This window comes from Nilaparvata lugens, chromosome 2, assembly GCF_014356525.2.
Source record: "Nilaparvata lugens isolate BPH chromosome 2, ASM1435652v1, whole genome shotgun sequence".
NCBI classification, from domain to species: Eukaryota; Metazoa; Arthropoda; class Insecta; order Hemiptera; family Delphacidae; genus Nilaparvata; species Nilaparvata lugens.
The window spans coordinates 78,023,961-78,051,874 of NC_052505.1; the positions used below are offsets into that span (position 1 = coordinate 78,023,961).

The window sequence follows — 27,914 nt, forward strand, 5'->3', positions numbered from 1 at the left end:
CTTTTCTTCTATGGAAGGCAACTGTTTGTCCTAACAACTGTAGGCTATCACGTATTGGAGTATGGGAAGTATATAGTTTCCAATTTAAGTTTTGATATTTTCTATACTGTACATATTGGTGAATTCAAACATCCTTTCAATTACTTTTCTTATTGTGTATGATTTTGAGATTTGCTGTATATAGGCAATACAAGGGACTGTTATCTAATAGAACTACAGTTACTGTATAACCATTTATGGTTATATAGATACTGTAAGTAGAACTAGCCTCACACACAAACGACCTACCGAAGTACCGAAAGCCGTGTTTCAATAAGTTTTAGAATCTTCCATCTGCACTGAATGTACATTTATTCTTCATTTTTACAAGAATGAACACACCATTAAAATGATCGGGAGGGAAAAATAAGGTAGCCTATAAACCCAATGTACCTAGATTCCCAATGTATTCTAGGTACATTGCCTAAACCTATTCATCTGTTCTGAGCTCTCCCATAGCTCAAAGTTATGATCTTGAATTCACACTATGAACAGATATATTGTGGAATTTCTCCATATTAAGGAGAAATAGGAGCGATATTGTGAGTTCCACTTAATTTATTTGAGCCAAACTAGTTTCAATGCACTTGAGGCATCATCATCAGTGGGATTTTTTTGGTTAGACTGAAACTAGTTTGGCTTAAATAAATTAAGTTGAACTGACAATATAGCTTTTATTTCACCCTGTTATGATTGATCATTGTAGATCTTCTCTTTAATCCATTTTGATAATCAATCGCAGAGATTATCTTGTAAATTAAGTAGATTATTTTGTACTAGATTTAGAATATTATTATTGTGTTTGTAGATTATCAAATAAATTAAGTGGAACTGATAATATCGCTTCAAATTCACCCTGTTATGACTGTAATTCACCCTGTTATGAAAGGATCATTGTAGATCCTTTCTTCAATTCATTTTGATAATCAATCGCAGAGATTATCTTGTAAATTAAGTAGATTATTTTGTACTAGATTTAGAATATTATTATTGTGTTTGTAGATTATCAAATAAATTAAGTGGAACTGATAATATCGCTTCAAATTCACCCTGTTATGACTGATATTGTTGATCCTCTCTTCAATCCATTTTGATAATCAATCGCAGAGATTATCTTGTAGAATTATTGAATTGAATGAAACGTTTCAAGTGTTTACTAGAGCACACTTCAATTCAGAAGATAACCTGCAGGAATCAGACATTTACATGTCGCCGACATTGGTTGCTAGAGATAGGTTCAGCTGACAATAGAGAGCAGCCTGATTGAAGTTTTTGATCTGGATCAAACACACGCGCACCCACGAGCGCGGAGACCACTAATTAGAGAAGCTGGCGGATAAATACAGCGGGAAGCCTTCCTCCCCATCCAGGTGCGGTTCGTGATTACAACCGCAGCCCGAACAAAACAGAGTCCGATTTTCTCGGCGAGATCAGCAAAGCGAGAAAGAAGCCGATGCTGAAGAGTAGTATATACTGAGTGTGTGAGAGAGGATGCCCTGCCCTGAATGGTGATGATCTGGATCAGGTGAAAAGTGGGAACGGGTGGAGTTGCCAGCCCAGTGAGGCACCAGGTGCACTCAACCCTCGTAAATATTGACATCAATTACCCCATTGTCGTTGTCGTAGTCATCTCTGTCGCGAGGGCCCCCCTACCTCCCTCCCCACCACACAATTACACGCCGGACTACCTCTCACCGGTTTTTGTCTACCACCCCTCCGCGCATCATTTCTTTCTCCTCAACCTACACTATCGTTTTCTCTTACTCACTCTCTCATTCTGTCTCTTTTCCACCCTGTATCTCCACCACGCACTCACTCACTCACTTCCTCTCTTACACTTTCATTTTATCTCTCACTCTATCTATCTCTCTGGAATCCTCTGTCTTTTAATCCCTGCTTGTTTTTCACGGTTATCTTTCCTTCTGGTCTCTCAATACTACTTCCATGCAAAAAAGCACAAGATTGATTTTCCACTTTCCTCTCCAACATTGTCCCTGTCTCTTTCTCTATCACTCTCTCTCTTTTTCTATTTTTCTCTATCATTGTCTCCTCCTTCCTACCTCTCTTAGAGTTTTCTCTTTCTCTTATCACTGTACTACCAAAAAACCTCACAAAAAACTCAAAACTCAATCACTCTCTCTGAAACCTTCTCTATCTCTCTGGCCCTCACTTAATTTTTCTCTCTATCTTCCACTTATCCCCTTCTCTCACTCTTCCTATCTCTTTATGTATCACTCTCTATCATTGTCTCTGTGTTTTTCTCTCTAACTCTCTTGGTATTTTCTCTTTCTCTCCTCACTGTACTACCTCAAAAAACCCAGAATAATTGTTTTCCATTCACTCTCTCAGAATTCATCTCTTCTCTACAATCCACACTTTTTTCTCTCTATCTCTCTTTTACTCAATCATTTTTCCTCACTTCCCCTCTTTCGATCAGTCTTTCTTTTCTTTCTCCCTCTGTCCTCTCATCGCTACTGGTATTTATTTTTAACGCTAGAACGTAAGTTGAATTATGTTTTGTTAAACACATGAATAAAGGAATCTGAATCTGAATCCTCCACTCTCTATCAATCTCTCATTTCTCTCTTTCTCTCAGTATATATATTTACTCTCTCTCTCTCAATCTTTATCAGTATCTATAGCATGTTTTCTCTCTTTTCCACATTTTTCACTACCTTTCGGCACAAAAAAGCGGCCAAAATCGATAGACGTGGCAAAAGCAGAATCAGAAGCAGAAGCAAAAGCGTCTTCATCTGGAAGATGTAGCTGCAGCCGCCGCCGCAAAGAACCCAAAACCCAACTCACTGCTCAATCCTCTTTATGAAAAAATCAAATATTTACGTGAGAGCTTCCAGGACACTAATTCCATATACTTTAAGGCTGAGCGACGAGAAAATGCTTTCACAACCTTTCTTCGTCAAGAATTGGCTTGTCGGATAGCGAGAGTGCGGATGGGTGGAGAGCAGTGCAATAAGACCCGTGCCTTAAACGAGTATAATAGGAATAAAATACAGTAGAATGATTTGAAAATGAAAAATGGCGATGCTCTCCACCCTTTTTACTTTCCTTGCCCTATTACCATAGGTAAGGAAAGTATTGCTTTCCGAAAAAAATTGAGGTACCCCAATTTCTAAATTTCTATACGTTTCAAGGTCCCCTGAGTCCAAAAAAGTGGTTTTTGGGTATTGGTCTGTATGTGTGTGTGTATGTGTGTGTGTGTGTGTGTGTGTGTGTGTGTGTGTGTGTGTGTGTGTGTGTGTGTGTGTGTGTGTGTGTGTGTGTGTGTGTGTGTGTGTGTGTGTGTGTGTGTGTGTGTTGTGTGTGTGTGTGTGTGTGTGTGTGTGTGTGTGTGTGTGTGTGTGTGTGTGTGTGTGTGTGCGACTTGAAATTTGGTACGTAAGCTCCTTACAATATAAGGATCCGACGAACAATTTCGATCAAATGCGATTCAAGATGGCGGCTAAAATGGCAAAAATGTTGTCAAAAACAGGGTTTTTCGCGATTTTCTCGAAAACGGCTCCAACGATTTTGATTGAAGTTATACCTGAAATAGTCATTGATAAGCTCTATCAACTACCACAAGTCTCATATGTGTAAAAATTTCAGGAGCTCCGCCTCATCTATGCAAATTTTGATTTTAGATTCTCAATTATCAGGCTTCAGATACAATTTAAACAAAAAAAATTGAGTGGAAAAGATTGAGCATGAAAATCTCTACAATTGATGATTAGTAACAGTTTCACCTAAAGTTAAAAATAAGCTCAAAATTAGCGAAAATGTGATTATCCAATTATTGCAAACTGTTGGCAACTGTTGATTCTATTGAATGATTCACTATGAAGAGATAGCAGACCTCGTGTGTCTCCAGCGTTATTGCCCTGTCACCAGCTGGCTCAAATCTTTGAATAGTAGACTTGAGATGCGCGGGAACACTAGCGTCAGGTGATCATTTTCATAAAGGCAAGGAAAGTTGTGTGAGTGCCCCACACCAGATTTTTACATTTTGCTTTATTTCTTCAATATCATGGAAGGATACAACTTTTTCAAAACCGGACTATGATTATACATTTTTTTGTAAATTAACTTCTTCAAGAAAGCGTGAAATATACCTCTAATTATCAATCATAATGTGATATCACAGCATACTATAGTGAATAGAATGTAATAAGACGTTCCGGCCAGATATTTTTCTCAGGTGACTCCAGTGTTTCGGATGTACACGTTCAGCCGTGGGTCCCGACTGCCTATAAGTTGTCGTTAAGTCATGTCAGAGGCCCTGAAATCAAACACGTGTGACCTGAGAACCCTGTCATACCTGAGCCAAACAGGTCACTCGGCATTGATTTAATAGGACGTTTATGCTACAATATAATATGATTAATGTTAAAATCATGTTAAATAATATAGTGAGGAATGTTTGAACACGTGGCTAGAGCACAAGATTTATTTTTCTAGCCACGCCAAATATTTAACAAAAAATTATTCATTTATTTCCTTGTAATACTGTTGTTAATTGGTGAATAAATTTGATTTGATTTAAAAATTAATGCTCATTTTGGGATTTGATATTCATTCTAGATCACATCTTCTATAATTATTGGTTATTTGATTCACGGAAGATTCCTTGCATTCGGCAATTCCTAACTTTTTATTTGATATTTTATCCTATTTTCAACTTTACAATTTCCACGGAAAATGAGACAGTGATGAATGAACAATCCAATATCTGGTTGATAATATTGATAATTCTCACAAATGAATCAAGTAGTGGATATAATCAAACTTCAAAGAACAGTAGAGAATTCAAATTTTTTCGAACTCGCAATTTTCAAATAATCAACATTTGTATCTCTTTCCATAAAATTCAGAGAATGTGATTTCCTCTAATTTATAAAGCTTCAAATTTTCCTCAAGCAATTTTCATGATAGATTCGCAGGATGTATGAATTCAATCATATTTCCAAGAACCGAGTGAGAATGTTGTTAAAAGTTTGTGCAAAAATAGATCTTCCCAAGACCTTGAACGAGGTGATATTCAGAAGGTAATTGAGGAAAAAGAGGAGCATGAAATTAGGATCTTCTGAACGGTTTCATGAGGACATTGAGTTCATCCGTACAGCAAAATTGTCATCTGGAAGATTCCCACCTCCTATTGAAAGTTCTCAGAGGTGACAAAGTATTGTATGGCCACTCAAATACTCGTGTGAATTGCCTTAACCCTGTTAACAATATGTATTATTGTTGAGGAGAGAAATCCCGCAGATTATTAGGTGATCTCCAATCTTCAACACACACTCAATCAAGAAATTATGTCAGGATAGAACTAATAAAAGGTAGCACCGGGCCGTGAAGTGGTTCGCAGCATGATATCGCGGCAGCTCCTTGATAGACTTCAATGAAAGGACCCCTCACCTGCTACACTCAACGACTTTATCGACTGGAAAGCATTCAGGTTGATTTCGTTAATCTTTCTCATTTTTCTCTATAGATACTGAGGGAATTGTTGTGGTTGCTTCCTTGCAGAAATATTGCGTGATCCTCAACAAGTACTCAACGCACAAAATGCTCATCCATCCCAGAACTTCTAGGAGTTCGGATTGTGAAGAAACTCCTTCAAGCTACGATAAATTTATCGAATTATAGTTCCGAGACTGATTCTTTGAAACGAAATATCTGAATTCAAACTTCAAACTAATTTAACGTATCTCATCCAGAATAATTCTAGTGAATCGGTATTTATTCATAATTTATTGTATTATAATATTCTTTCTAGACTCAAAATTATTGCCACTCAATTATCGGCAAATATTATTGGCAAAGAGAACTCATTAAATCTAAAACGTAATCGAAGAACTCTCTAGCTTGGGAAAATATTCAAACCTTGGTGATATAAGACTCTCATGATAATTTACTATCAATACCAAAAACATGGTCACAGGTTCGGCATCAAAAGTATCTGTTCTGCTGAGAGTACATGCAATCTCTTGAATCTTGGTCTCATTCAACTTTAGCTTATTATTGAAGAACCATTTCTTGGCCTCAGAAAAGAGCTTCTAAGTTTGAATTTTGCGTTATATGTCTCTATGACTGTATCATAAGCTACCAATCTTACTTATAAAATTTAAATTTGGGAAAGGAACAGTTTTGGGCTTTAAGCCTGTTGTTCCTTTCCCAATCATTCATAGTTGAAAATGATATTGTATCTATCAATGAATAGATAGATAAATAAATAGTGAGAATATAGTAGAATTCAAGTGTGATATTCTTCTCACATTTTCCTGAAAAATTATCGAAAAAAATCACTGCTTTTTAGCATGATACAATGATTGCTTACAATCATTTTCTTGAAGAACACTTTTTACTTGAAAAAATTATCAATATTTCTTAATTTTGGTACATTATTGAGAATTTCCTATAGAACACTACTTGTTTTCATGTACTACTTGAGAAAACCAAATAGTTGATATATTTCAATCGGATAATGAGTTGGAGTCACTTAATTTTTGAATATTTTTTTGTGAGAGACGATGCCTTTAGGGGCATCAACCGCAGGGGATGAGGTCTCACATTGGGATTGATTAATACTAATTGTCTAATTAGATTTGACGTTAATCACCATTACACCTAACGATAATGTGTTAAAAGAAGAAGGTACGCTAAGGATAGTGAGAAGGAAGGTGAAGGCCATCATGCCTGGGACCTGTTCTTAGCTATATAAAAGCTAGCGCTCACTTCAGCAGCTCTGAATTTGACGCCGGGTAGGGACACAATTCACTCACCATGTATCGCACCTTAATTTTTAGTTGTTTAGTTACTCTTTGCCTCATCAATGGCTCATCATCACTCAAACTACGTAAGTTGAACATCTTATAATATTTTTGAAGTTATCTTGTTATTGACGCTGATAATGATATTACTCAATATATTTATGTTATAGAATTTTCATGTGTACGGATATTTACTACTCTTTCAAATTTTGATAGGATATTCAGTCTAGAACCGTTAAAAGCTACTTTTAATTACTCTGTTCAGGAATCTCAACTATTGGATTAATGGTCGAGCCTCCCCAAATTGAAACATGATACAGACCAAATAATGATTTAGAACAGTTTTTTTTCAAATATCATAGAAATTGAATTTCTGTGATGTATTTTCAATAGGTACTATCAAATAATGTAGTCCGGGTAATAATCTTGATTTGGGATTAATTGGATGAATGTTATTCCTAATATTGTTCTATTTTTTCTCCTGTCAGTTAGTCTAGATCAATAAATGATTCGCAAGTTGTTTGTTATGGTTTACCAACTTGTAAACTATGTTCACAAGTACATGTGTACACACTCGAAATCCTTAAAATTTGAAAATACATAAATTCATCCTCTAAAGTCTAAACTTTCAGAATCATTTTTTTTTTTTTTGCTGATGGTGATGCCCACATGAGCTCTAGGCTTGTGCGTCGGTGATGAGGCGGGTGACAATGAGAGATGAATTGGCCTAACATTTGACATGATATAGATATCCTTTCATCCAAGTAATAGTAATCAATAATTTTTATAATAACTGTAATTAATTCAATGATATTTTCTCTTCTATCAGTAATTATAATCTTAATAGGCTTCCTCCACCTGTCAGAATATTTTTTGAAGATTTACAACCTTCTGGGTCTGTCTAGATACTCTTATGGGGCTGGAGTGAGTTCATATAAAAAAATATATCACTGCTCAAAAGTCTGAATTGAGTCGCATTAGCTTCAAATTTTTGTTGTGTTGTTTTGATAAAGATCTTGGGCTATATAGCTGGAAATGTTTATTCATGCATGTTTATTTGTACACTATAAGGAAAACTGTCTTATTTATCTATCTATCTATCATATTTGCCAACACTAGAATTTCCCACATAGTGGTAAACAAGTTGATGTTGATTCCACATAAAGTTGATATTTAGTTGCAGATTTCATTTACTACAGTTTTTTTATACCGGCACAGATTAAAAAGAATGTCAGTATCAACACCCATGTAATATATTCCAGTTAGAATCCTCGAGTATAATATTGAATGAAAAAGACTAAGAAATTGTCAAAAACCACAGATTTATTGATACTTAGAAAGACCGGTTTCGGTTATTACACCATTGTCAATCTCTGATAAACTGTCAATCTCTACTTCAATAACGCAGCTGACTTTAATTGCTTGGTAATCATATTTATAAGAATCCTATGAGATAATCCCATGAATAACCATAGAGAAATATTCCATTGATACTCAATCTGCGTCTACCTCAGTAGTAGAGTAGTGAGTCTACCTCACTATTCAACAAATTTTAAAGATTTGTATAAGAACATGATTCAATGAAGCTTTTTCTCTAATAATTTCTCATTCAAAAGGAACTAACAATAACAGAACTATTATAGTTGGACTGATACTGGGAGAATACGATAGACACATCTCTCAATGTGAAAGAAATATTTATTGGAACTTAAATTTTATGAGAACTATTTCAAAGCTTGTCAATACGGAGGATTGGTATATGAGAATATTAGTCTTTGATACTCTTTGAATCTCTCTCATCCTAAAATCTATTTTATTCACTAAAGTTTCTATACAGATCTTGTTGCATTCAAAAAGTATTTGATAATATGTCACTTGGACCCCTTGTATTCTAACCCCTTAATATGTTCTAACTATTTATTATCCCATTCTAAATTGATAAGGTGAAATTTAAAATTAGCTTAAAAACAAATTTGTTATGTCTTCATTTGCTCTCTATCGAGTAACACACTCAATAATTTCATTAACCGCCGCATTGATTTAACCTGATGAGCGTCTTCATAAACATACAGATGTTGAATTTGTCCAGTTTGGGAGTCCGATCTCACTAGGTGGCAAATCTGCAAAAATCGTAGGAATCAATCTTAAAATTAGAATAATTATCCAAATCAAACATAATAAAAACGTCCATGAGAATGTGGTCAAAGAATCAAGATATAGTTTAAAGTCAATTATCAACCTAGAATTTGGAATGTAACATAATAAAGAAACATAATAAAAACGTCTATGAGAATGTGGTCAAAGAATCAAGATATAGGTTAGTCAACTGTAGTTGATACGGATACAGAAGATGTCTAGAGCAATAGTAGGCCTACGGTATGAGTCGCTTCTTCCCTCAACATTCAACAGGTTGCTGATGAGGTTTTGCGGTCAGGGGCGAAGCTTGGTCAGCTCCTCCGTCCAATGGATAGCTACCCTTCGTCTAAATTCGGTTTACTTCACTTAATGACTTCTTTAAAAAGCTCTAACATTTTTAAACGCATTCAAACTCGAATTTCTTAATGACATCTTGACACATTACTATTTTAATCGGAATTTTTATATTCCATGAAGAATTAAAAAATAACTTGAGCCTTTTTTATTTCAATGGAATTGTTACCTCTTCTCAAATCAGTTTTCATCAGCGTTGAATAACTCAAATGGGAGGATCTACTACTTCAAAATATTCTAATTCTCAACTACATGATGTATAGAGTGAAACCACTGATTTTTTGAATGTGAAAGCTAGAAAATATCGCAATGATCATCATTTCATAAGTATCTAAACTCATAAGATCATAAGTCTTCACACTAATCACATTATGAGCCAAAATCTTGTCATTAAAAATTAAGCTCTTCAGATTATGAATCTCTAAACTCAAAAAGCTGAACATCGTAGTCGTCCGTTAACAAAGTGAACAAAATCATATTGCTCTATTTTCCTCCTTTAATTCAGTATTTTTTTCATTCCGAATAGTTGAGGAGAAGAAAAAAGTATGATTGGCCATTAGAATGCTTCTTGTACGGTCATTACACTCATCTTATTTCTCCAGCCTTGAAGTTGCTTACTCATTATAGTTTATATCTATATGTGACTGTGCACCCTAGCATAAACTCATAATACTGGATGCTTCAATTTACATTGAATCAGAGTTTCTCTCAGTCTTCTTCGCTTTTCCTCCGTGCAAATTCACCAACTGCCTAATCATTGCGATTCAGTGATTTTTTTGCATCACTGATTCCTGTCAAACCAGTTGAAGGTCAAGAACCAAACACCACCCAATAAAATTTGAATGAGCAAACCAGTTTCTAAATAATACTTAATCGAAAGTGCCATACGTTTTTTCTGTAAAACGCTAGGAGATAATAACAAGTATTACTCAAAGTGGGAATTAATCCGTCAATGAGGAACTCGGAAATTCATGTCCCAATTCTCAAGTTCCTCTACTCTTGTAAATCATTTTGCTTCATTTACCCAATTACTTCTCTAAATTTCTCAGCCTTGACATTTCTTAAATTTTTGATTCGTTTGTTTTTAATTTAATCCAGAAAGAGTACTAGCTGATAGCCTACTATAAGAAACATTGTATGGTACCCTACATCATTTATAATGATTCTCAGTGATAAAAAACAAGCATGAACATCTTCCAAACCTTGTAATTTGTTTCAGTTTGTTTTGATTTTTATTCTTGATACAGAAGTCGACACCAAGAAACAATCTATGATAGCCGTCATTTGTTTACTACAATAACACGAGTAATTTTATAGTTTACAGTATAATAAAAAACATGAACATTTATGATTGGCTTAGGATATTTAGTTATTCGTGTTAGAAATCTAGGAAGAATATTCTAACACGAATAACTAAATATCCTAAGCCAATCATAAATGTTCATGTTTTTTATTATACTGTAAACTATAAAATTACTCGTGTTATTGTAGTAAACAAATGACGGCTATCATAGATTGTTTCTTGGTGTCGACTTCTGTATCAAGAATAAAAATCAAACAAACTGAACAATTACAAGGTTTGGAAGATGTTCTTGCTTGTTTTTTATCACTGAGAATCATTATAAATGATGTAGGGTACCATACAACGTTTATTATAGTAGGCTATCAGCTAGTACTCTTTCTGGATTAAATTAAAAACAAACGATACAAAAATTAAGAAATGTCAAGGCTGAGAAATTTAGAGAAGTAATTGGGTAAATGAAGACAAAATGATTTACAAGAGTAGAGGAACTTGAGAATTGGGACATGAATTTCCGAGTTCCTCATTGACGGATTAATTCCCACTTTGAGTAATACTTGTTATTATCTCCTAGCGTTTTACAGAAAAAACGTATGGCACTTTCGATTAAGTATTATTTAGAAACTGGTTTGCTCATTCAAATTTTATTGGGTGGTGTTTGGTTCTTGACCTTCAACTGGTTTGACAGGAATCAGTGATGCAAAAAAATCACTGAATCGCAATGATTAGGCAGTTGGTGAATTTGCACGGAGGAAAAGCGAAGAAGACTGAAAGAAACTCTGATTCAATGTAATTGAAGCATCCAGTATTATGAGTTGATGCTAGGGTGCACAGACACATATAGATATAAACTATAATGAGTAAGCAACTTCAAGGCTGGAGAAATAAGATGAGTTTAATGACCGTACAAGAAGCATTCTAATGGCCAATCATCCTTTTTTCTTCTCCTCAACTATTCGGAATGAGAAAAAAATACAGAATTAAAGGAGGAAAATAGAGCAATATGATTTTGTTCACTTTGTTAACGGACGACTACGATGTTCAGCTTTTTGAGTTCAGAGATTCATAATCTGAGGAGCTTGATTGACCGAGCGAAGTGAGCTCTAAGATTCAAGTCGACGGTTTGGCATTTCTCTTATGTTTGAATGTTTAAATGTTTATATGTTTATATGTTTTTATGTTGCGCATTTACGGCGAAACGCGGTAATAGATTTTCATAAAATTGACAGGTATGTTCCTTTTTAAATTGCGCGTCGACGGATATACAAGGTTTTTGGAAAATCCGCATCAAGGATGGTTTTTATCTACTTTTTACAATTTTCAGGGGCGCTACGCTCGCCCGAAAATTTGTAACTTTTTTGTTTATGGATTTTTCCGATTTTTGACTTCACATTCGGGTCAGCTCGCGAAAATAAGTCGATTAAAAAAAAAAAATTGACCGGGCTCGCAGGGTGGCCCGGGGGGGGGTGAAAATTTGGCCATTTTTGGCCAGATTTGAGCTGAGCGCTGCTGCATCAAAGTGCAAAATCTGACCGCTAGATAGCGCGCATGTTTCAAAACGCAGCTTCAACAGGTTCGTGAGATATAGAGTACCGTAAACTACACTCTTGATTACCGTATGTTTCCGGTACAATTATTGGATTCAATTACTTTCGCAATTCAGAACAAAGAAAGCATACCGATGCTTTTTTTTCGATAATAATTCGTGTTTCAGTGCAAATAATCGTGTACTTGTGTTATTGTAGTAATTTCAATCAGTGAATGGATCGATACCGGTACCGTGCTACAATCAATTGGCGATTCAGTCGATAGTGTGAGTATAATCTTATCGATGTAAATCAATCTTGTAATGAATAATAATTATTGAGGCTTTTATTCTTGCATTTGTGTATTCATAATTTCTCATTGTCAATGTTTCATAATCTCCAAACCTTAGTTCATAAGTGATCGGCTATCTTTAGTTTCAATATCTTATTTCTATTTCATATTCATGCTGTTTCCTTCTATCATAAAACAACGAGAAATAAAAAAAAATTCTTATCTCTTTTCTACTAACATACCGCATTTGACAACGGTGTTGTTGATAAACGATCTGGGCTGTGTTGCATGCTAAATACAAAGTAGGCTAATATTTTAGTAGTCAGCTGTTATTTGATCATAAAACAAAATGAAGGATAGATTATAATAATATATTAGTCTATTAAATACCTAATTGATATAGTTGATTGTTGGAAAGGATTTATGTACAGTAGTTTCATACGCAATGCGAGATGATCACTCAATGTGACCAGAGTTTAATGCTCAGCGGTCAGTTTTCATTCCCGTTGCATCAGAGGCTCAGCATCAAAGATCCTCGCGTCGGTACCACTGGAAAGTTACCGAGTAGAGAGCGCATCAAAAACTGTTTTTGTCTTTAAAACGCTCTATCTCCGGAACCACTGGTCGGAAAATTTTCGTTGACCACCCGTTTTGTAGGGAATTTATTGTCTTTATTTCTGATATAGTGAGATTTTCATTAAATTGAGTATAAATATATAAAATTTTTTATTCGATAAAAAATATAATATATTTTTTGGTGGTATTAATTTTTTGGTAGGCCTATAATCTCAAAAAGGTTATTCAATATCGAGAATATATCGATTGTTTCCCTCATAACTATGCAATTATTTCTAATATCTATTATAAGTTATATTTGAATAATGAATCGCTGACAACCGTGATTTATTTTTTTGTAATTATTATTTATTTAATATAAATAGTAATATATTACGAAATAAATACGTAATATTAGTTACTAATTAAACAATAACAAAACTTCTTACGTGTGTAAAGTAATACACAACCATATTTCCTTTCTTCTCTTTCAGTAAAAACAAAATAATGCCTCACAGAAAGTCAAATGGGCCGTCACCCACAATGCAGAAGGATTAAGGAGATGGCGTTCGAATATCACTGAGGAAGAGCAAACATCTTTACGAGAGAGGAACAGCTAAACACCATCCAGACACGTACGTGGACCCAGCAGAAAGACGAGCAGCCAGGCTTGAGGATGCACGATTGCGGCACGTCAGTCGCGTTCTGCAGCAACAGATTTGGTTCGTTTTGAAACGCAATGAACGCTAAAGGGTGAGGATAGCTGAAACACGAACAGAAAGAACAGCTGATCTGCATCTGGAATACAATCGTCTTGCGTTCCGGTACAATCCAGCTATTGATTATAGTTCAAGTCAGCATGTTGTCATTGGTAAGATGAGTCATGTATGTAGCTACTGCCAGGCTCTAAAGTTTAATAATGAAACGAAAGGGATGCGGAAATCGTGACTGCTCAATTCATGCCAATTTTAAAATCAAAGGCAAATATATCACAAAGCTGGCTCCCTGCTCCCATTCTCAGATAGTGACCATAAATTTCTACAATGTACTTCATGGTGATGATGACATGAAGTAGATGCACGTTGTGGAATACATAACTCGCTAAGAAGATCCATTATTTGCAGCTGCAGGAGCTTCTTCACGAAAGGAACAGTTTGGTGCGTTTGTTCAAAACAGCATTGATATGATGCCATCAGATACCCACAAAATTGTTATTCACGCAGACAAAACTCTGCTGGAGAAAATGTCCGGAGATATAATGCTCCAACTATAGACGAAGTAGCAATTGTCATAGTTGGTGATCAGTTCCAACCTAGAGATATTGTTCTCCTCGAAGAAATAATCAATTAATAAATGTAGCAGAAACTCACCGTTGTTACGAGCTTTACAATATCCATTGATCTTTGGGATAGTTCTGAAGTGAAAAAATATTGGATCATCAAAACTATTATCGGTATGGTAATTTATAAAGGCAGGGATCCCATTCAATGAAGACACATACCGTATCTCAAAGATATTTTAAAGACATCTATGAATATTTATGATACTTATATGAGGATATCATATAAATAAATGTTTTTGAAGATAAGAAAACATGTTAACTGACATTAACTCCATTCATTCGGTAGGTAATTGTGGATAATTAGATAGGCTTCACAAAACCAGGATGTGAGTGGATTAGAATATATATCAAGGCAGTAAATCTGAAATTAAATTCCAATAGATGGGATTACACGTGATGTAATGACCAGTCTTTAGTCTGAAATAGATTGATCAATGAAAGCTCAATATAGAGTTACAAGAAATTGACTCTGGTTACATAGTTTTCAGCTCTTTTTACGGGCATTATTTAGATTTAAATTTCCGTGTCCTAGTGTATTCGTAATATTATCGTAGAAAACACATTGTAGAATCTAAGTTGGTGTTTGTCTGAAGGTCATCTGGTATTTAGATTGATCAAACCGTAGTAACTACTAGTTATAATTATTTAATTCATGAAGGTCAGATCCAGGCTCAACTACTTTTTACTTCGCTCAATTTAGACAAGCAGGATGAAATAAATAGATAAAAACACATCTTTGAATGGAGCGCATGTGAAATTACATGGTTCCACTAGTTAACTAAATCTTGGAAATAGTTATGAGTTTAATTAATGACTAGAGGTGCGTGAGATAATGAATAATTTAATTGTTCAAGTAGGAACTATTCGTATGGAACTTAATTATTCCTCCATAGCCTGGTAAGCCTCAATGATAGTATATAGCTATATACTATTCTTGGGTAAACCTGGCATGTTCATCGGTGTTACAATTTTTTTACTTTATTAATGCTAGATAACCTATATAATTCATATTCACTCCGCAAAACAATTGTTCAAGTGCTTTTGTTTGCTCCCAGCAAAATATTCTATATTATTGAGGATGAGAACATCCTTGATAAATATTCCATTACTACTATACTTCATGTGGCTCTACAGTCCATGATGAGCTTTGGCCTCCTCAACATTACGCCTCCACGTCTCTCTATCCTGTGCTCTCCGACACCAGTTTGTCACTCCCAGCACACGTAGATCACCCATCACGTCAATCCAATTTTCTTAATAGTATTTTATTGGCATTTCCGAAAATATTCTGTTATTGCGATCAATAAATACTTTAATTCATTACTCCTCATGTGATGCAGCTCAAGAAAAATTGGCAAATACGCAGATGCGTTACAATAGATAATAAATATTATTTGACCATGCCAAGGTTAATAGAACCTCGAATGTTATTTTTTTATAGAAAAGACAATGCTAAAAATTATATTGAAATACTGAAAATTGATTGCGAGTATACTTGTTTGTGCCATAATCATTTGAATCATTGAAAAGCTCCAATACTGCTGATTTATTAATATCAAATCCATCTGTGAATCATCTTATCAAACTCCGCTACCTTCATGGAACAATTTGATTAATCATGTACCTCTTTCTTTTTCAGCTCAATATATAAAGCCCTGCAAAATCGATGCAACTCTTGACGATTGTGCATTGAAAAATGGAAGAATAGCCATTCCCAAGTTACTGAATGGTGAGTGGGCTTTTCATTATCATTAGTCAATAGTTAAATTATGTAATTTCAATGTATAAGCACCTTGACAATTAGAAAATTTTATTCCTCACTCCGGTGATTTGTGATATCAATAGTAGCTCAAGTAGTTCACAAATGAATTATGGGGTAGACTCCTTATAAACTTGGCTTCTGAACACATAAAATATAAACACATAGCTTGGCACCAGAACATAGCACCAGAGAGAAGTCGGTACTTAGATCTTCCCTTAGTTGAAGTCCCTAGTTAAAGTTACCTTACATCGTTCCTTAGTTCATTTACATCTAACAATGCACAAATAAAATACATGATTGGAAAAGGACCAACAGGCCTAGCCCAAAGCTGTTCCCTTTCCGAATGTTGATAGTAGTAAGCTAATGTCTAAAAGGTAGGTTGTGTTGCTTCACTTTGAATAAAATTCCAAATTCAGAAACATACAAACAAACATTTAGAATTTAATTAGATAAAGTCCCTACTTTAGATCTTCCTTTATCTTCGATAGCACATAAGGTACGTAAAACTACAGAGCTACGGCTAACATAGGTCACTAACAGGAACACAAACAAAACTTTTCAATTGGAGAATGTATATTTGTTGTTTTCTCTATCTGCATTTAATTTTTTGAGAAATTTGCCGGTAATCCTACAAATCACAGTTGCATCTTGCTGAAATATCTACTTCTCAAATAGAACTTTACCTTGTAGTAAGATGCGTACAGACATATGCGCCACGAACATGCGCATTTCAATTTTTCATCAGCTATGCTTATTGTATCTTACTGTTTCTGTGAAATGTGAGATGCGTGTGTTCGTGGCGCATAAGTCTTCACGCACCTTAACCTCCACAGTTTTCATGTGATCAAGTAGAGTTCAAGCTAAATCTCTCAAGCTCTGACTCTAGCTCAATCTCTCAAGCCTGTCCTCTCAGTTTCAAAAATACATATTTTCACGCTTCTCTAGCTGTTGTACAGACAATAAAAACAGGTACTGCAAATATGCAATGTAAATGATGATTTTAAATTGTAAATACTATATTTTATAGAATCTAATTCAATACTTTCATACTAATTATTATTAGAAAAACGTGTATTCATAAATCCACTTTATTTTCCTGTAATTTTTCATAGGTGACAGCAAATACAAGATCCCAAAATTGGATCCTTTCCAAATCAAAAGCTTGACTGTCGATCATGGCTCAAAACAAATCGGTCTGAAACTGGAAATGATCGACTCGCTGCTGACGGGATTGAAACATATCAAATTTACTGCCTCCCGGTAAGTTTTTTGTGAGCTACAACTTCTCCATCTTGTTTATTAATGAATAGTTGCTTATTTTGAATAATCAGCTTGTTGTATGGTAATGCGTGTTGCTCATACTCATATAAAATGGAAAAGAGCAAAATATGAGAAAACTGACTCTTTATTTATTTATTCATTTATTGTACAAAATACTACAATCATAATATAATTATGACATCGAAGGAAAAACTAGGCTGAGCCTGTACTGTTTCTCTTCAAAAATTTTGATAAAAAGGCAATGTTGTCCAAAGGTTGAGGCTATGATATCACACACTGCTTCGTCACTTGATTTTTGGTCCAGTAATAACGATTTGGAGATTTTGAATTTCGAATTTCTTCATAAACCATATTTTGAATTTCATAGTTTAGTTGAATACATCACCTATAGTTACCTAATTTTATTTTTTTATATAATTTCATGAATATTGTGTTGTCAGGAAAATCAGAAAATAAGCAATGGCAAAATGTGAGAATAATCTCACATCTTGTAGTCAGGTTTTTAATTCAGGGAGCAATTAAAAAATCTATGATTGTATAGATAGTCGTCATGTATGTGAAATTGTTCAATGTTATTCATTACACAACAGAAATAGTGCATATTGTACTTTATACATGATTTAATCACGCATGATTCATGATAGATAGATTAATATGTATTGCAATCGTTAATTTTCCAGAATGGACATGAAGAAGAGGCACATTGAATGGGATGTTCTTGTGCCAAAGTTGGAGCTGTTCGGAAAGTACAAGGCTGATGGCAAAATTTTGGTTCTACCAATTGTTGGAAACGGAAACGGAAATATAACACTGGGTGAGTACAAATTTAAAAATAAAATAGTAGATATGTGAAAATAATCATCAACCAATCCAATTCAAAAATAACTATCTCAACTAAACATAGGTTTGGAATGTAATTCATACACTTAAAATTCTGCTGGTGTATTTGATTTGTAAACGTAATTGATGAACTTAATGATGCTGAATAGAAGGACTAGGACATTTCCAACTATAAATTTTTTAGAGAATCGAGATACCGGTCTTGGTTATTACACCATTATCAATCTCTGGTAAACAAAAAAGAATTCCAAGAAGAAATTACCAAAGATTAAAAATAGTGTAAAACCGAACCCGGTATCTCGATTTTTTAATAAATCTGTGGTTGGAAAATATTCAGCCTTTTATCTAGAATATATGATAACTACCATAATTTTACCTTCACAACTACTCAGAAGGTGAAAATTTGATAACTTCTTTAGTCTTATTTTTGAAAACTGATGATTCGGAAATGGAATAGTTCGGACTAAGCCTTTTTTCGTTCCCAATCATTCTATGATTATGATTTTTCATCACTGACGAATACATTAATAGCTCTGTAAAAGCAACAAAAGATAATTCTGTACTTTTTTACTGTCATAATTAAGATTTTAGAAATAGATCAAATCAATAAATTTGATAATAAAGTTCATTTAGTAGCTCAATTAGAAAAAACAACTTTCAAGCTCACCCTAATACGAAATTTTCAATCTTTTTCAGTTAACCTGAATGCAACTTACTCGTTCGATTTCAATAAAGAGAAGAGGAATGGCAAGGACTACATCAAAGTTATGTCAAGCAAAATCAAGTTCGACTGTTCAAGATTGTACTTCAAGCTCGATAATCTGTTCAACGGAGATAAACTTCTTGGTAAGTTTCCTAATTCTCTACTCATTGCTATAAAAAGAGGATCAAAAGTCACTAGGCACCCACATCATAAATTTTTAATTACAGAGGTGCATAGATACTTACATTACCTCTTTTCTGTATAGGGCTACTTTTTATAGAAATAGATAGAAAAATAAAAATCTCAGTACCTTTTTTGAATAATTATTTAATCACAACATGTTTCGGACATTGATGCCATTTTCAAGTGATCACTTGATCAATATCCGAAACATGTTGTGATTAAATAATTATTCAAAAAGGGTACTTAGATTTTAATTTTTCTTTCTATACGTACATTAATATGACTCAAGAAAGCTATATCATGAATCATCAATTAAGCATCATAAATCAATTTGAATAAACTAATGTCCGGTTTCACCAGCAAGCTCGGTCAAGACATTTCAACGTGGTAAAATCAGGTACGGTGCTAGTACATGGTTCTTTTGGCGATTGTTCTCTATCAATAATTCTATTGCACACTTTGTAAAGCGTACCCGGCTTGACCATGTTCAAATGTCTCGACCGAGTTTGGTGAAGCTGGACACTAACATTACAATGAACCACTGTACCTGTCGATCTAAAATCTATAGTAATGTTCTATAAATTGATTCCCAGTTTTGCTCATTGTTAACTGTTCCATAATTAAATTATTAAAGCCTATATTACTGCAGATCATGAAATATTGCTCGAAACATCAACACAATTGCCTCTCAATAACAAGTCTGTGACCAACTGTAGTGGAGCACTTCTTCCAGAATAAGTTTAAGTTACAATGGTCAATAATGGAGATGCATTCACAATGTTGTAATTACAGTATTGTTTCCTCTTTCAAGGAAGTGAGATCACGGTTTGTGATTTCATATTATGATTCTGGATGAAATAGATGTTCTATCCAATTGGTATATAGTATAATTATATTCTCATTCTAAATTTTGAACATTTATTTCTTTAGAAGTGATTTTAATAATTTTGTTGTCTGTATAGGTGACAACATGAACCAGTTCTTGGACGAGAATTGGCGTGAAGTTTTGAACGAGCTTGGAGATCCCATTGCAGCTCCCATTGCCGAAATATTCACTGTGATACTCAAAGGAGTTGTCAACGAGATTCCTTTCGATGAAGTCTTTTTGAAATGATTAATGCAACCTGCAAACAATTCATTTCAACAAATATTTCACTCACAAATGTACTGATATTCAAAGTTCTCCACTTTGATAAATAATCATTATTTATTTCAAGATTCACAACGAAAATATATTCACAATCTACATACGATTTTGATCAATTCTCTATTTTAATACTCAAATGTATATCTCGATCCATGAAAATTGAATCAGTATATATATTTGATATTGACATAAGACTTGAAACATAAGAACTGCTTTAGATTGTTGATACATTTGAATTTAAGACTCAGATTCTTGAATGAATCAACACACTGGAAATTTCTGAAAAGTTTCATGAGGAAATCTAAAAAAAAGTATTATGTTCAAATAAATTAGATGGGATAACTCAAAGATAATAGAGGACCAAACCCAATTAAAAGATTATGGACTTTTCACTTTTCTTTCACATAAGTTATGTTCAATTAATTATTTTTTACGGCTTCTAGCAATCTATCAATTCATGGAATAGAGATCTTGACCTTTAAATATGGCTAAGTTTGATCTCTGATTATGGATACTTTAACTTATCCATAATTAAGGGTTGGATATAGTGAGCACAAAATAGCATACGATAATAAAATATAGGACACATTCATTTAGTTGACGGATTTTAGTTCTATGATTAGTATTTCGCAATTATTAGTGAATAAGGTTCTGTTTTAAGGATCTGAGAATGATTCTAGGTATAAAATTATCATTATTACTGTAAGGTGAAAAGTATTGCCTTTCTAATAAATTGATATTTTTCAAAATCAATGTATCATTATTTTTTTCGTGCTTACCTCCTAGTTAATCATTAAAATAAAAATGTAATTAAAATTTCATACAAAAGACTTGCATTACGATAAAAAAGCCGTTCACACAGTAAGTTAGTATAGTTCATAGTAGGGTATGTCATGTAATGAATCTATTGGTATAGTCATGTAGTATGTGAAAATAATTTTTCTGATATAAATGCTATTCATGGTACTACTGTTCGAGTACAGGGACGTCAATGAAATGTATAGCATTTAAACATTTGAAGCCGGTTTTTAGAAATTGAGAAATGTTTCAATGAAGGAAGAAGGCTATCTACAGACATATACTTCTATCCCATAAACGTATCTATTTCTTATCTGTACGGCTGTGTGATAGCCGTCCTTAAGATGTAATGTGTAAAAAATGTTCCTTACTCCTTGAACATTTCTGAATGTTTATGAGTTGTGCTCTTTGTTTTTACTTGATCATTCATCAAGATCATAATTTATCCTCTCTTTTATATCACATATTGAATAAATTACATCTTCTCATTTAATACTTGTTTGCTTTACTACACAGAATATGAGAATATGGTATACACAAAAACCATATAAAAATTCCAATACTCTCGAATAAAATACTAAGCTATATTTTCCAGTAATTTGGTATATACATATTCAAATGATTCATCTCAAAGCAATCCAGGCTATTGTGGTTCCAGGTCAAAAAAGCAAAAATAACAACTACTGAGGACGTCTAGCCTATATATGCTTGTTCATTGTACTCCTAAATAATATTAATCTTCAAAGGTTCAACCAACATTCAAAAGAAATGTTAATTATGACTTTCGATACATTTTTGTCTAATTTGATTATTGTGGATGATCATTGAATAAGTTAATCAACGAATCCAGGAGAATATACTAATTATGAAGCTATATAGAATATTAAAAATGCTAAATTGTTCTCCACCACACTGGAATCATTTTCTCTCAGTCTTTCTTTCTGTCTCTTTCTCTCTCGCTCTATCTCTTTCTCTCTATTATTTTTGAACCTCGTTCTTTCGTTTGATGTAACGCCAGCACCACCTCTTCCCTCATCACAAGATATTATTTTTAAAGGAACAAAATAGGTGCCATTAATTAGAACAAATTTACTAGCACTGAGTCGTTTCCACTCATTCAAAAATGTTTTTGAAGCCCACCTTGCGATATGTCCCCTTTCTGACGTTCGCTCATCCTAAATAGCGGCTTATTAATGTCCCAATATGTTTAAGACAAGATTAAACGAGCTAATATGATTTCAAGCGTTAAGAGAGACGTTTCCTCTTGCTTATATTAATTAAATTCTCGCGCACTCAAACATACGGTGATTTCAAGCGGTTCCTTCCGTATGATATATTTGTCTCTTTTCTCTCTTCAAGAAAGCCATTACACTCCTACGGTTTGCTTTGTCACTTCTCCTCTAACTTCACTTTTTCCCCAGTGTTTTTAAAAATCCATCACTCCACTAATTCTCCTTTGAAATTTCTATTTTCTCTAGTTATTCTTCTCTCAATTGCTGTTTCTCCTCATCCCAAACAACATAACCGATCCCACACATGTCAAATCAACCTCAATTTTCAATCATGGATTTCTAAAAAATCTTTTATTATCCACTCAGCACTCTCGCACTATTTCTGATATTCGACTTTTCAAACTTCTCCTCTTAATTTATTCGTCTGTCCACTTGCATTTACAACATTCAACAAGACTGTCATAAACGAAACCAAGCTAAATGTTCTGTGAAACTGTAACTGTCCAATATACAACTCATATCTCATACATCACATTATTTATTTAGCATTAAATCAGATCATTTAAGGTCACTCAGACGTCAAAGAGGGTCACTTCATACATATTGTTCAAATATACTTTAAATACACTATTAATACTCGTATATTATTAAATCACAATGATAACAGATCACAGAAACAGATAAATTCAGATTCTCGTGCGATTGGATTTTTATATCAGTTGGATAATAATATCTTCAATTCATTTCATAATACATGCTGCCAAACAATTGATGTTCAGTGAATTAGAGAAGTCTTATTCATGAGAAGAATTATCAAGAAATCTATCAGTAAAAAATATTCGTACTCAGCCACTACCTCCTTAAACAGAGCCGTAGTGCATTCGTGTGACGTCAGCACAGGTAGGGCTCCCACACCAATAAAAACACTAGCTGATATAGATCAGCTGAAATCAATGAATTTTATTGGTGTAGGAGCACTACCTGTGCTGACATCACACGAATGCACTACAGTTTTGTTTACGGAGGTAGTGACTTTGCGTAGGGAAATTGTGTTCTAAACCAGGCAATCTTGTTAAGTTTTGGAAGCACTCGCAATCATTTAGAGAATATAGAATATTATCAGAAGAAACTTTTAGAATTAATATAGCTTTAGAAGTCTGCCAGAGTGCTTACAAATTTGAAACAATATCATTATTAAACTTGACTTATTCTGTAATTTCTTCCATAAGTAATATCGAATTCTATACCTTATTGCTAATGATGAGAGTATACACTTTGCAAATTTTATTACAGAAAAACCGAACCCAACCTTTTTTAGATAGAGGTTGACAAAAGAAAAACTTCAATTTTGGTTTCATAGATATGGAAAGCAGAAACGGGATCACTACAGACTTGGTATAGGGTCCAGAGCAGTCTAAATAAGATTATAAATACATCATTTGTAGGATACCGATACACAAGTCATGAACATAACGGCTAGAAATGTAAACCATAATCAAAGTTTGAAAACGATTGATTTTGCTGGAGTAATATATCTCATGTAAAAATATTGTGAGAGTTCAAGAGGGGGAGAAATATGGGGCCTATACCCCCAAAGTACATATTGAGGGAATAGAAGCGGGTCACCCCCCACGAGGTTTCCTCCCTTACATAGTGTACTTGTACATACTTTCAAAGGAAGTTGAGCAGAAATGGTGGAACACGGCTCACTGATGTGCTAAAAAATACAACAAAAGTTTTTTATCGTTTGGTTGAGATAAGATATGAATGTTCTGTTATGAATAGGAGGCTGATACTGATCTGTTAGTTATCATTAGGTTGCGTTTGCGTCTGTGAAAAAGTCCGACTGAACCAAAACATATATACAACACACAAGTTGAAGAGCACTTGATTGTGAAATAAGTCTGGCTGAAGACAGGTAGCTGTCTTGAAGACGTTGTCTGTTTGAGAGATGAGAAAAGGATGATCCTTGAAAGAAGGGCGATGTTTGTGCGCTTGACGGATTCTGCACAGTTTGCTGTTTCGCCGGTGGTCGCAGGGACCTCCAGCAGGGCTGGCGAACGCCCACAACCGGCTCAATAGCCGCTCCTTTGTGCCGGCTTAATTCTTATAAACAGTTTGGATACGGGTGCTGAGCGTTGAAAGAAAGCAGCTTCTTTTTGTCAAACTCTTCTTTGTTTATAAGCTCGTCGAAGCAGAAGTTTCGCTTGCTACTGAGCTACACTCTCGACTCTCCGTCTGCTTCTTGCTCCTTGCGGCTCTCTTCTCATGTCTTGCCGATGATGATGCCACCCCGACAGATACCCACGATTTTCTTTTCTTCTCTCTGCAATCCTTGTCTTCATCTCATTCATCTTCTTTCCACTAGTTTTCGGAAATCATCTGTGCTATGATCATATTGGAGTTGAAAACTATTGGAGATTATCTCATTCAGCTGCTTTTTCTTCGCAAATGGGATGGGAACTATGTGGATTATGATTCTATTGGAATGTGAAATTATTGGAAAATGGTATCAGAGCAGAATATTGGAAGATATCCTATTATATTAAGCGAGCAATTTATGTATATATTTATATATATGGTTATTTATATGGTCATTTATGTCCAACGGCTCTAACGATTTTCACGAAATTTGGAACATAGTAGGTTTATGATATAAAAATTCGATTGGACTAGGTCTCATCCCTGGGAAAACACGCTGAAGGACATGAAAAGGATAATTCATCCTTGGATATCAGCTGTAGTTATTTGTAGTGTATAAATCAAAATTCGGGGAAGAAACAGTTTTGGTCAATAATTTAAAGAATTGTGTTTTGTTTATCAATAAATAAATAACGAGCAAAGCTCGGTTCCCTGATATTATGTTTTATGGACCCATAAAAACATTCTTTAGAAGAGTTTACTATCGAGTCAGCTAGTCTGACATAATAATCTGTTCATATAGGTATGTGAAAATTGAAAGACAAAAGTACCTTTTTCAACCGTATTTTATTTCTTACAACATTATTACAGATTGTGATTGAATGAAGTTTGCATGTTTCAACCTCCAAATAATTTTTTCACATAATTTCTTAAACCTTGTCTTCAACTGAGAACTAATCGGTTTAGATAATTTGAAATCATCAAACTATACCGATGTTTGAATCAAAATATTTTCCTGGAAAGTACTCAATTAAAACCTTTTCCCTCAGTTTTCCAATTATTATTGAAACACAATATATTATAAATTCAACACAATTTCAATGAAAATACCTAGAATGAGCTACTGATACACAAAAATTGTAATGAAAATCAATAATCTCGACTACACGAATTTGGCAGATGTCTGGAATAAAATAGTACTTGTCAGATCATTTGAAATAAAAAACGATCTCGTCAGACGCAAAATGGTACTGTAATAGCTTCTAATATTCTATATATTAATTGAATGTTCATGTAGCTACTCGATTGAATCTGCAAATTTTCTCACCACTGCAAAGTTTCAAGGCAGCAGCTGTAATGTTGTTGACTGGGTGGCGGCTGAAGGCTTACAGAAAAGTGTGACACTGATAAGTTGCGGCCCGCGGACTTAAATGCGGGACTTACGAAAACTCAATTAGCGACGTCAGACGGTGACCACTAATTGCTGGCCACTTTCAAATCAACCGACATAGTGAAACGAGACATAGCGTCATATAGAGGCATAATCAAACGACACTAGAGATAGTTGCTAGCGAGATAGATATAGATAGCTAAGTAGACACATAGAGATAGTTGCAGCGGCGTGTAGCGGGAGCGGTTGTGCGGTTGCGTTTCGACGGTCGAAAAACGCGGCGTTAGCGAGCGATGTCGCCGCTAGCGGTCGCTGCTCAACGTTATTCGTGTTTGTGTACACAAACATCTGCACACAGAAAGATAGGGTCCGACCGCCGACAGCGTATAAAGCGTTCAACAGGTCCGACGCGCTTTAATCCTTCAATTTTCATGGTCTAGGATTAAATGTTGCGGTACGACTACTGTCCCCGTCACCCCACCCAATCACATAACTAACAAGCGCTCGTCATTAGTGTCCTTGCTCATTCAACTCAATTTATTGCTCTATCTTTGTGCAGTTGACAAAGTAGTTCCCTGACAGTGAGCTACACGTGTAGAACATCAAAAAATGATTAATAATTGGAATGTGTTTTTCTCAAATGCTGTTATAATAACATCAATAACATAATAACATCAATATAGTTGATACATGTTGATACCTTCAAGGAGGGGAAGAGCTACTATGCAACGAAGCGACTGGCAGAGAATAGAAGAGAGTGGAGGGCTGCTGCCATATAGAAGGACCTGCTTACGAGCAGAAAACTACAGACAGACCTATTGAAATTGAAATTGAAATTATCTTTATTGATGAAATAAAACAATAATATCATGGAACGTTTCTACAACATCGACCACAACTCAGTTGAAGTTTTATTATCTTTATTCTTCTTCTTAGAAAGTACAAACAATAATACAATAAACTTAAACACAAATTAAAGAAGGTTCCTCACATGGGCAAAGCCTGTGTGCGAGGAACGAGTTCTCTACAATTCCATATACTTAAATATACAATGATAGATACGACAGTGATACAATACAATTGAAAAACAAAACAATTTCAACCAATAATAAGCACTAACCCATAACATATTACCAAAACATACATGTCTTTGGAATAAAAATTGTGTGTAAATCAAATCATGGACTCTACATAAACTCGACTGTTTTATTTTAAATTGAGGTAGAAAGCAGTTTTGGACGAATGCCTGTTGTTTACACTTGGATTGTTCACTATTGTCCATGAATAAGTAAAATAAAATATAGGCCTACAATGAAAATTGACAAAGTTTTTCCTACTGCCTGAATCAAAGACCTTAAAGAGATATAGACCCACAATGCCTATGCCTTCCCAATGATAGCTCTCACTTGAAATTGAAGGCCGCCATTGGGGTATTTTAGCACGAGATATTATATCTATATATTTGTAATACTATATATTACATAGACATTGGTATGTAATAATCTTATAGGTTGCCCCCTCAATGGCCGATTTCAATTCCAAGTACGACACTAGCGCTGCATGTGAGTCTATGCATCTTAAAGGTCTTTGGCCTGAATTGATATGAATGACAGTAGAAAGATGTTGATAAACCAGGTGGATTATGTTATTGATCTACTGAATCTTACCCAAGGAATCTTGAATACTTTATTCAACAAAGTGGTCTAGATTTGTTGTACTAAAATATTATAAGCCATGTATCTGAAGATCTCTAAACTATCAAAAAATTCTGCTCGCAGTACTATTTTAAAAGAAATACACTGGTATATTACTGATGTGCCTGTGACTGATTACTGCGATGATTTTCATCTGAGATGAATTTATTTACAATTCGTTTGGAGCGTGATCATCCATTGGCCTCTCTTCCACTGTTGTACGTCGGGAATAAATAAATATTTCCCCATTGTGGTATTCACTGTTTCCTGTTTCTATTATCTTGTTGAAAGAGCTATGGATATATCGAATTTAATAGCTCCGTCCTGTTTATCCAATTTTCGCAAAGTTCACCACCAGGATGAGAAAACATTAGTTCAGATGTCTTGCTGTTTCCGTTGTTAATATATTATCATGATAGTGTTTGAAACAT

At 34.5% G+C, this 27,914-nt stretch overlaps 1 protein-coding gene across 1 annotated transcript; it reads left to right on the forward strand.

Annotated features, from left to right (window-relative positions):
- The first annotated feature begins 6,750 nt into the window (after positions 1–6,750).
- On the forward strand, positions 6,751–20,976 carry LOC111059771 (protein takeout-like). Its single transcript, XM_039421804.1, has 6 exons — positions 6,751–6,892; positions 15,951–16,040; positions 17,186–17,333; positions 18,035–18,168; positions 18,891–19,040; positions 20,043–20,976. The coding sequence occupies exons 1-6, from the start codon at positions 6,820–6,822 to the stop codon at positions 20,192–20,194; spliced, it is 747 nt and encodes a 248-aa protein (XP_039277738.1). The 5' UTR covers positions 6,751–6,819; the 3' UTR covers positions 20,195–20,976.
- The last annotated feature ends 6,938 nt before the right edge of the window (positions 20,977–27,914 follow it).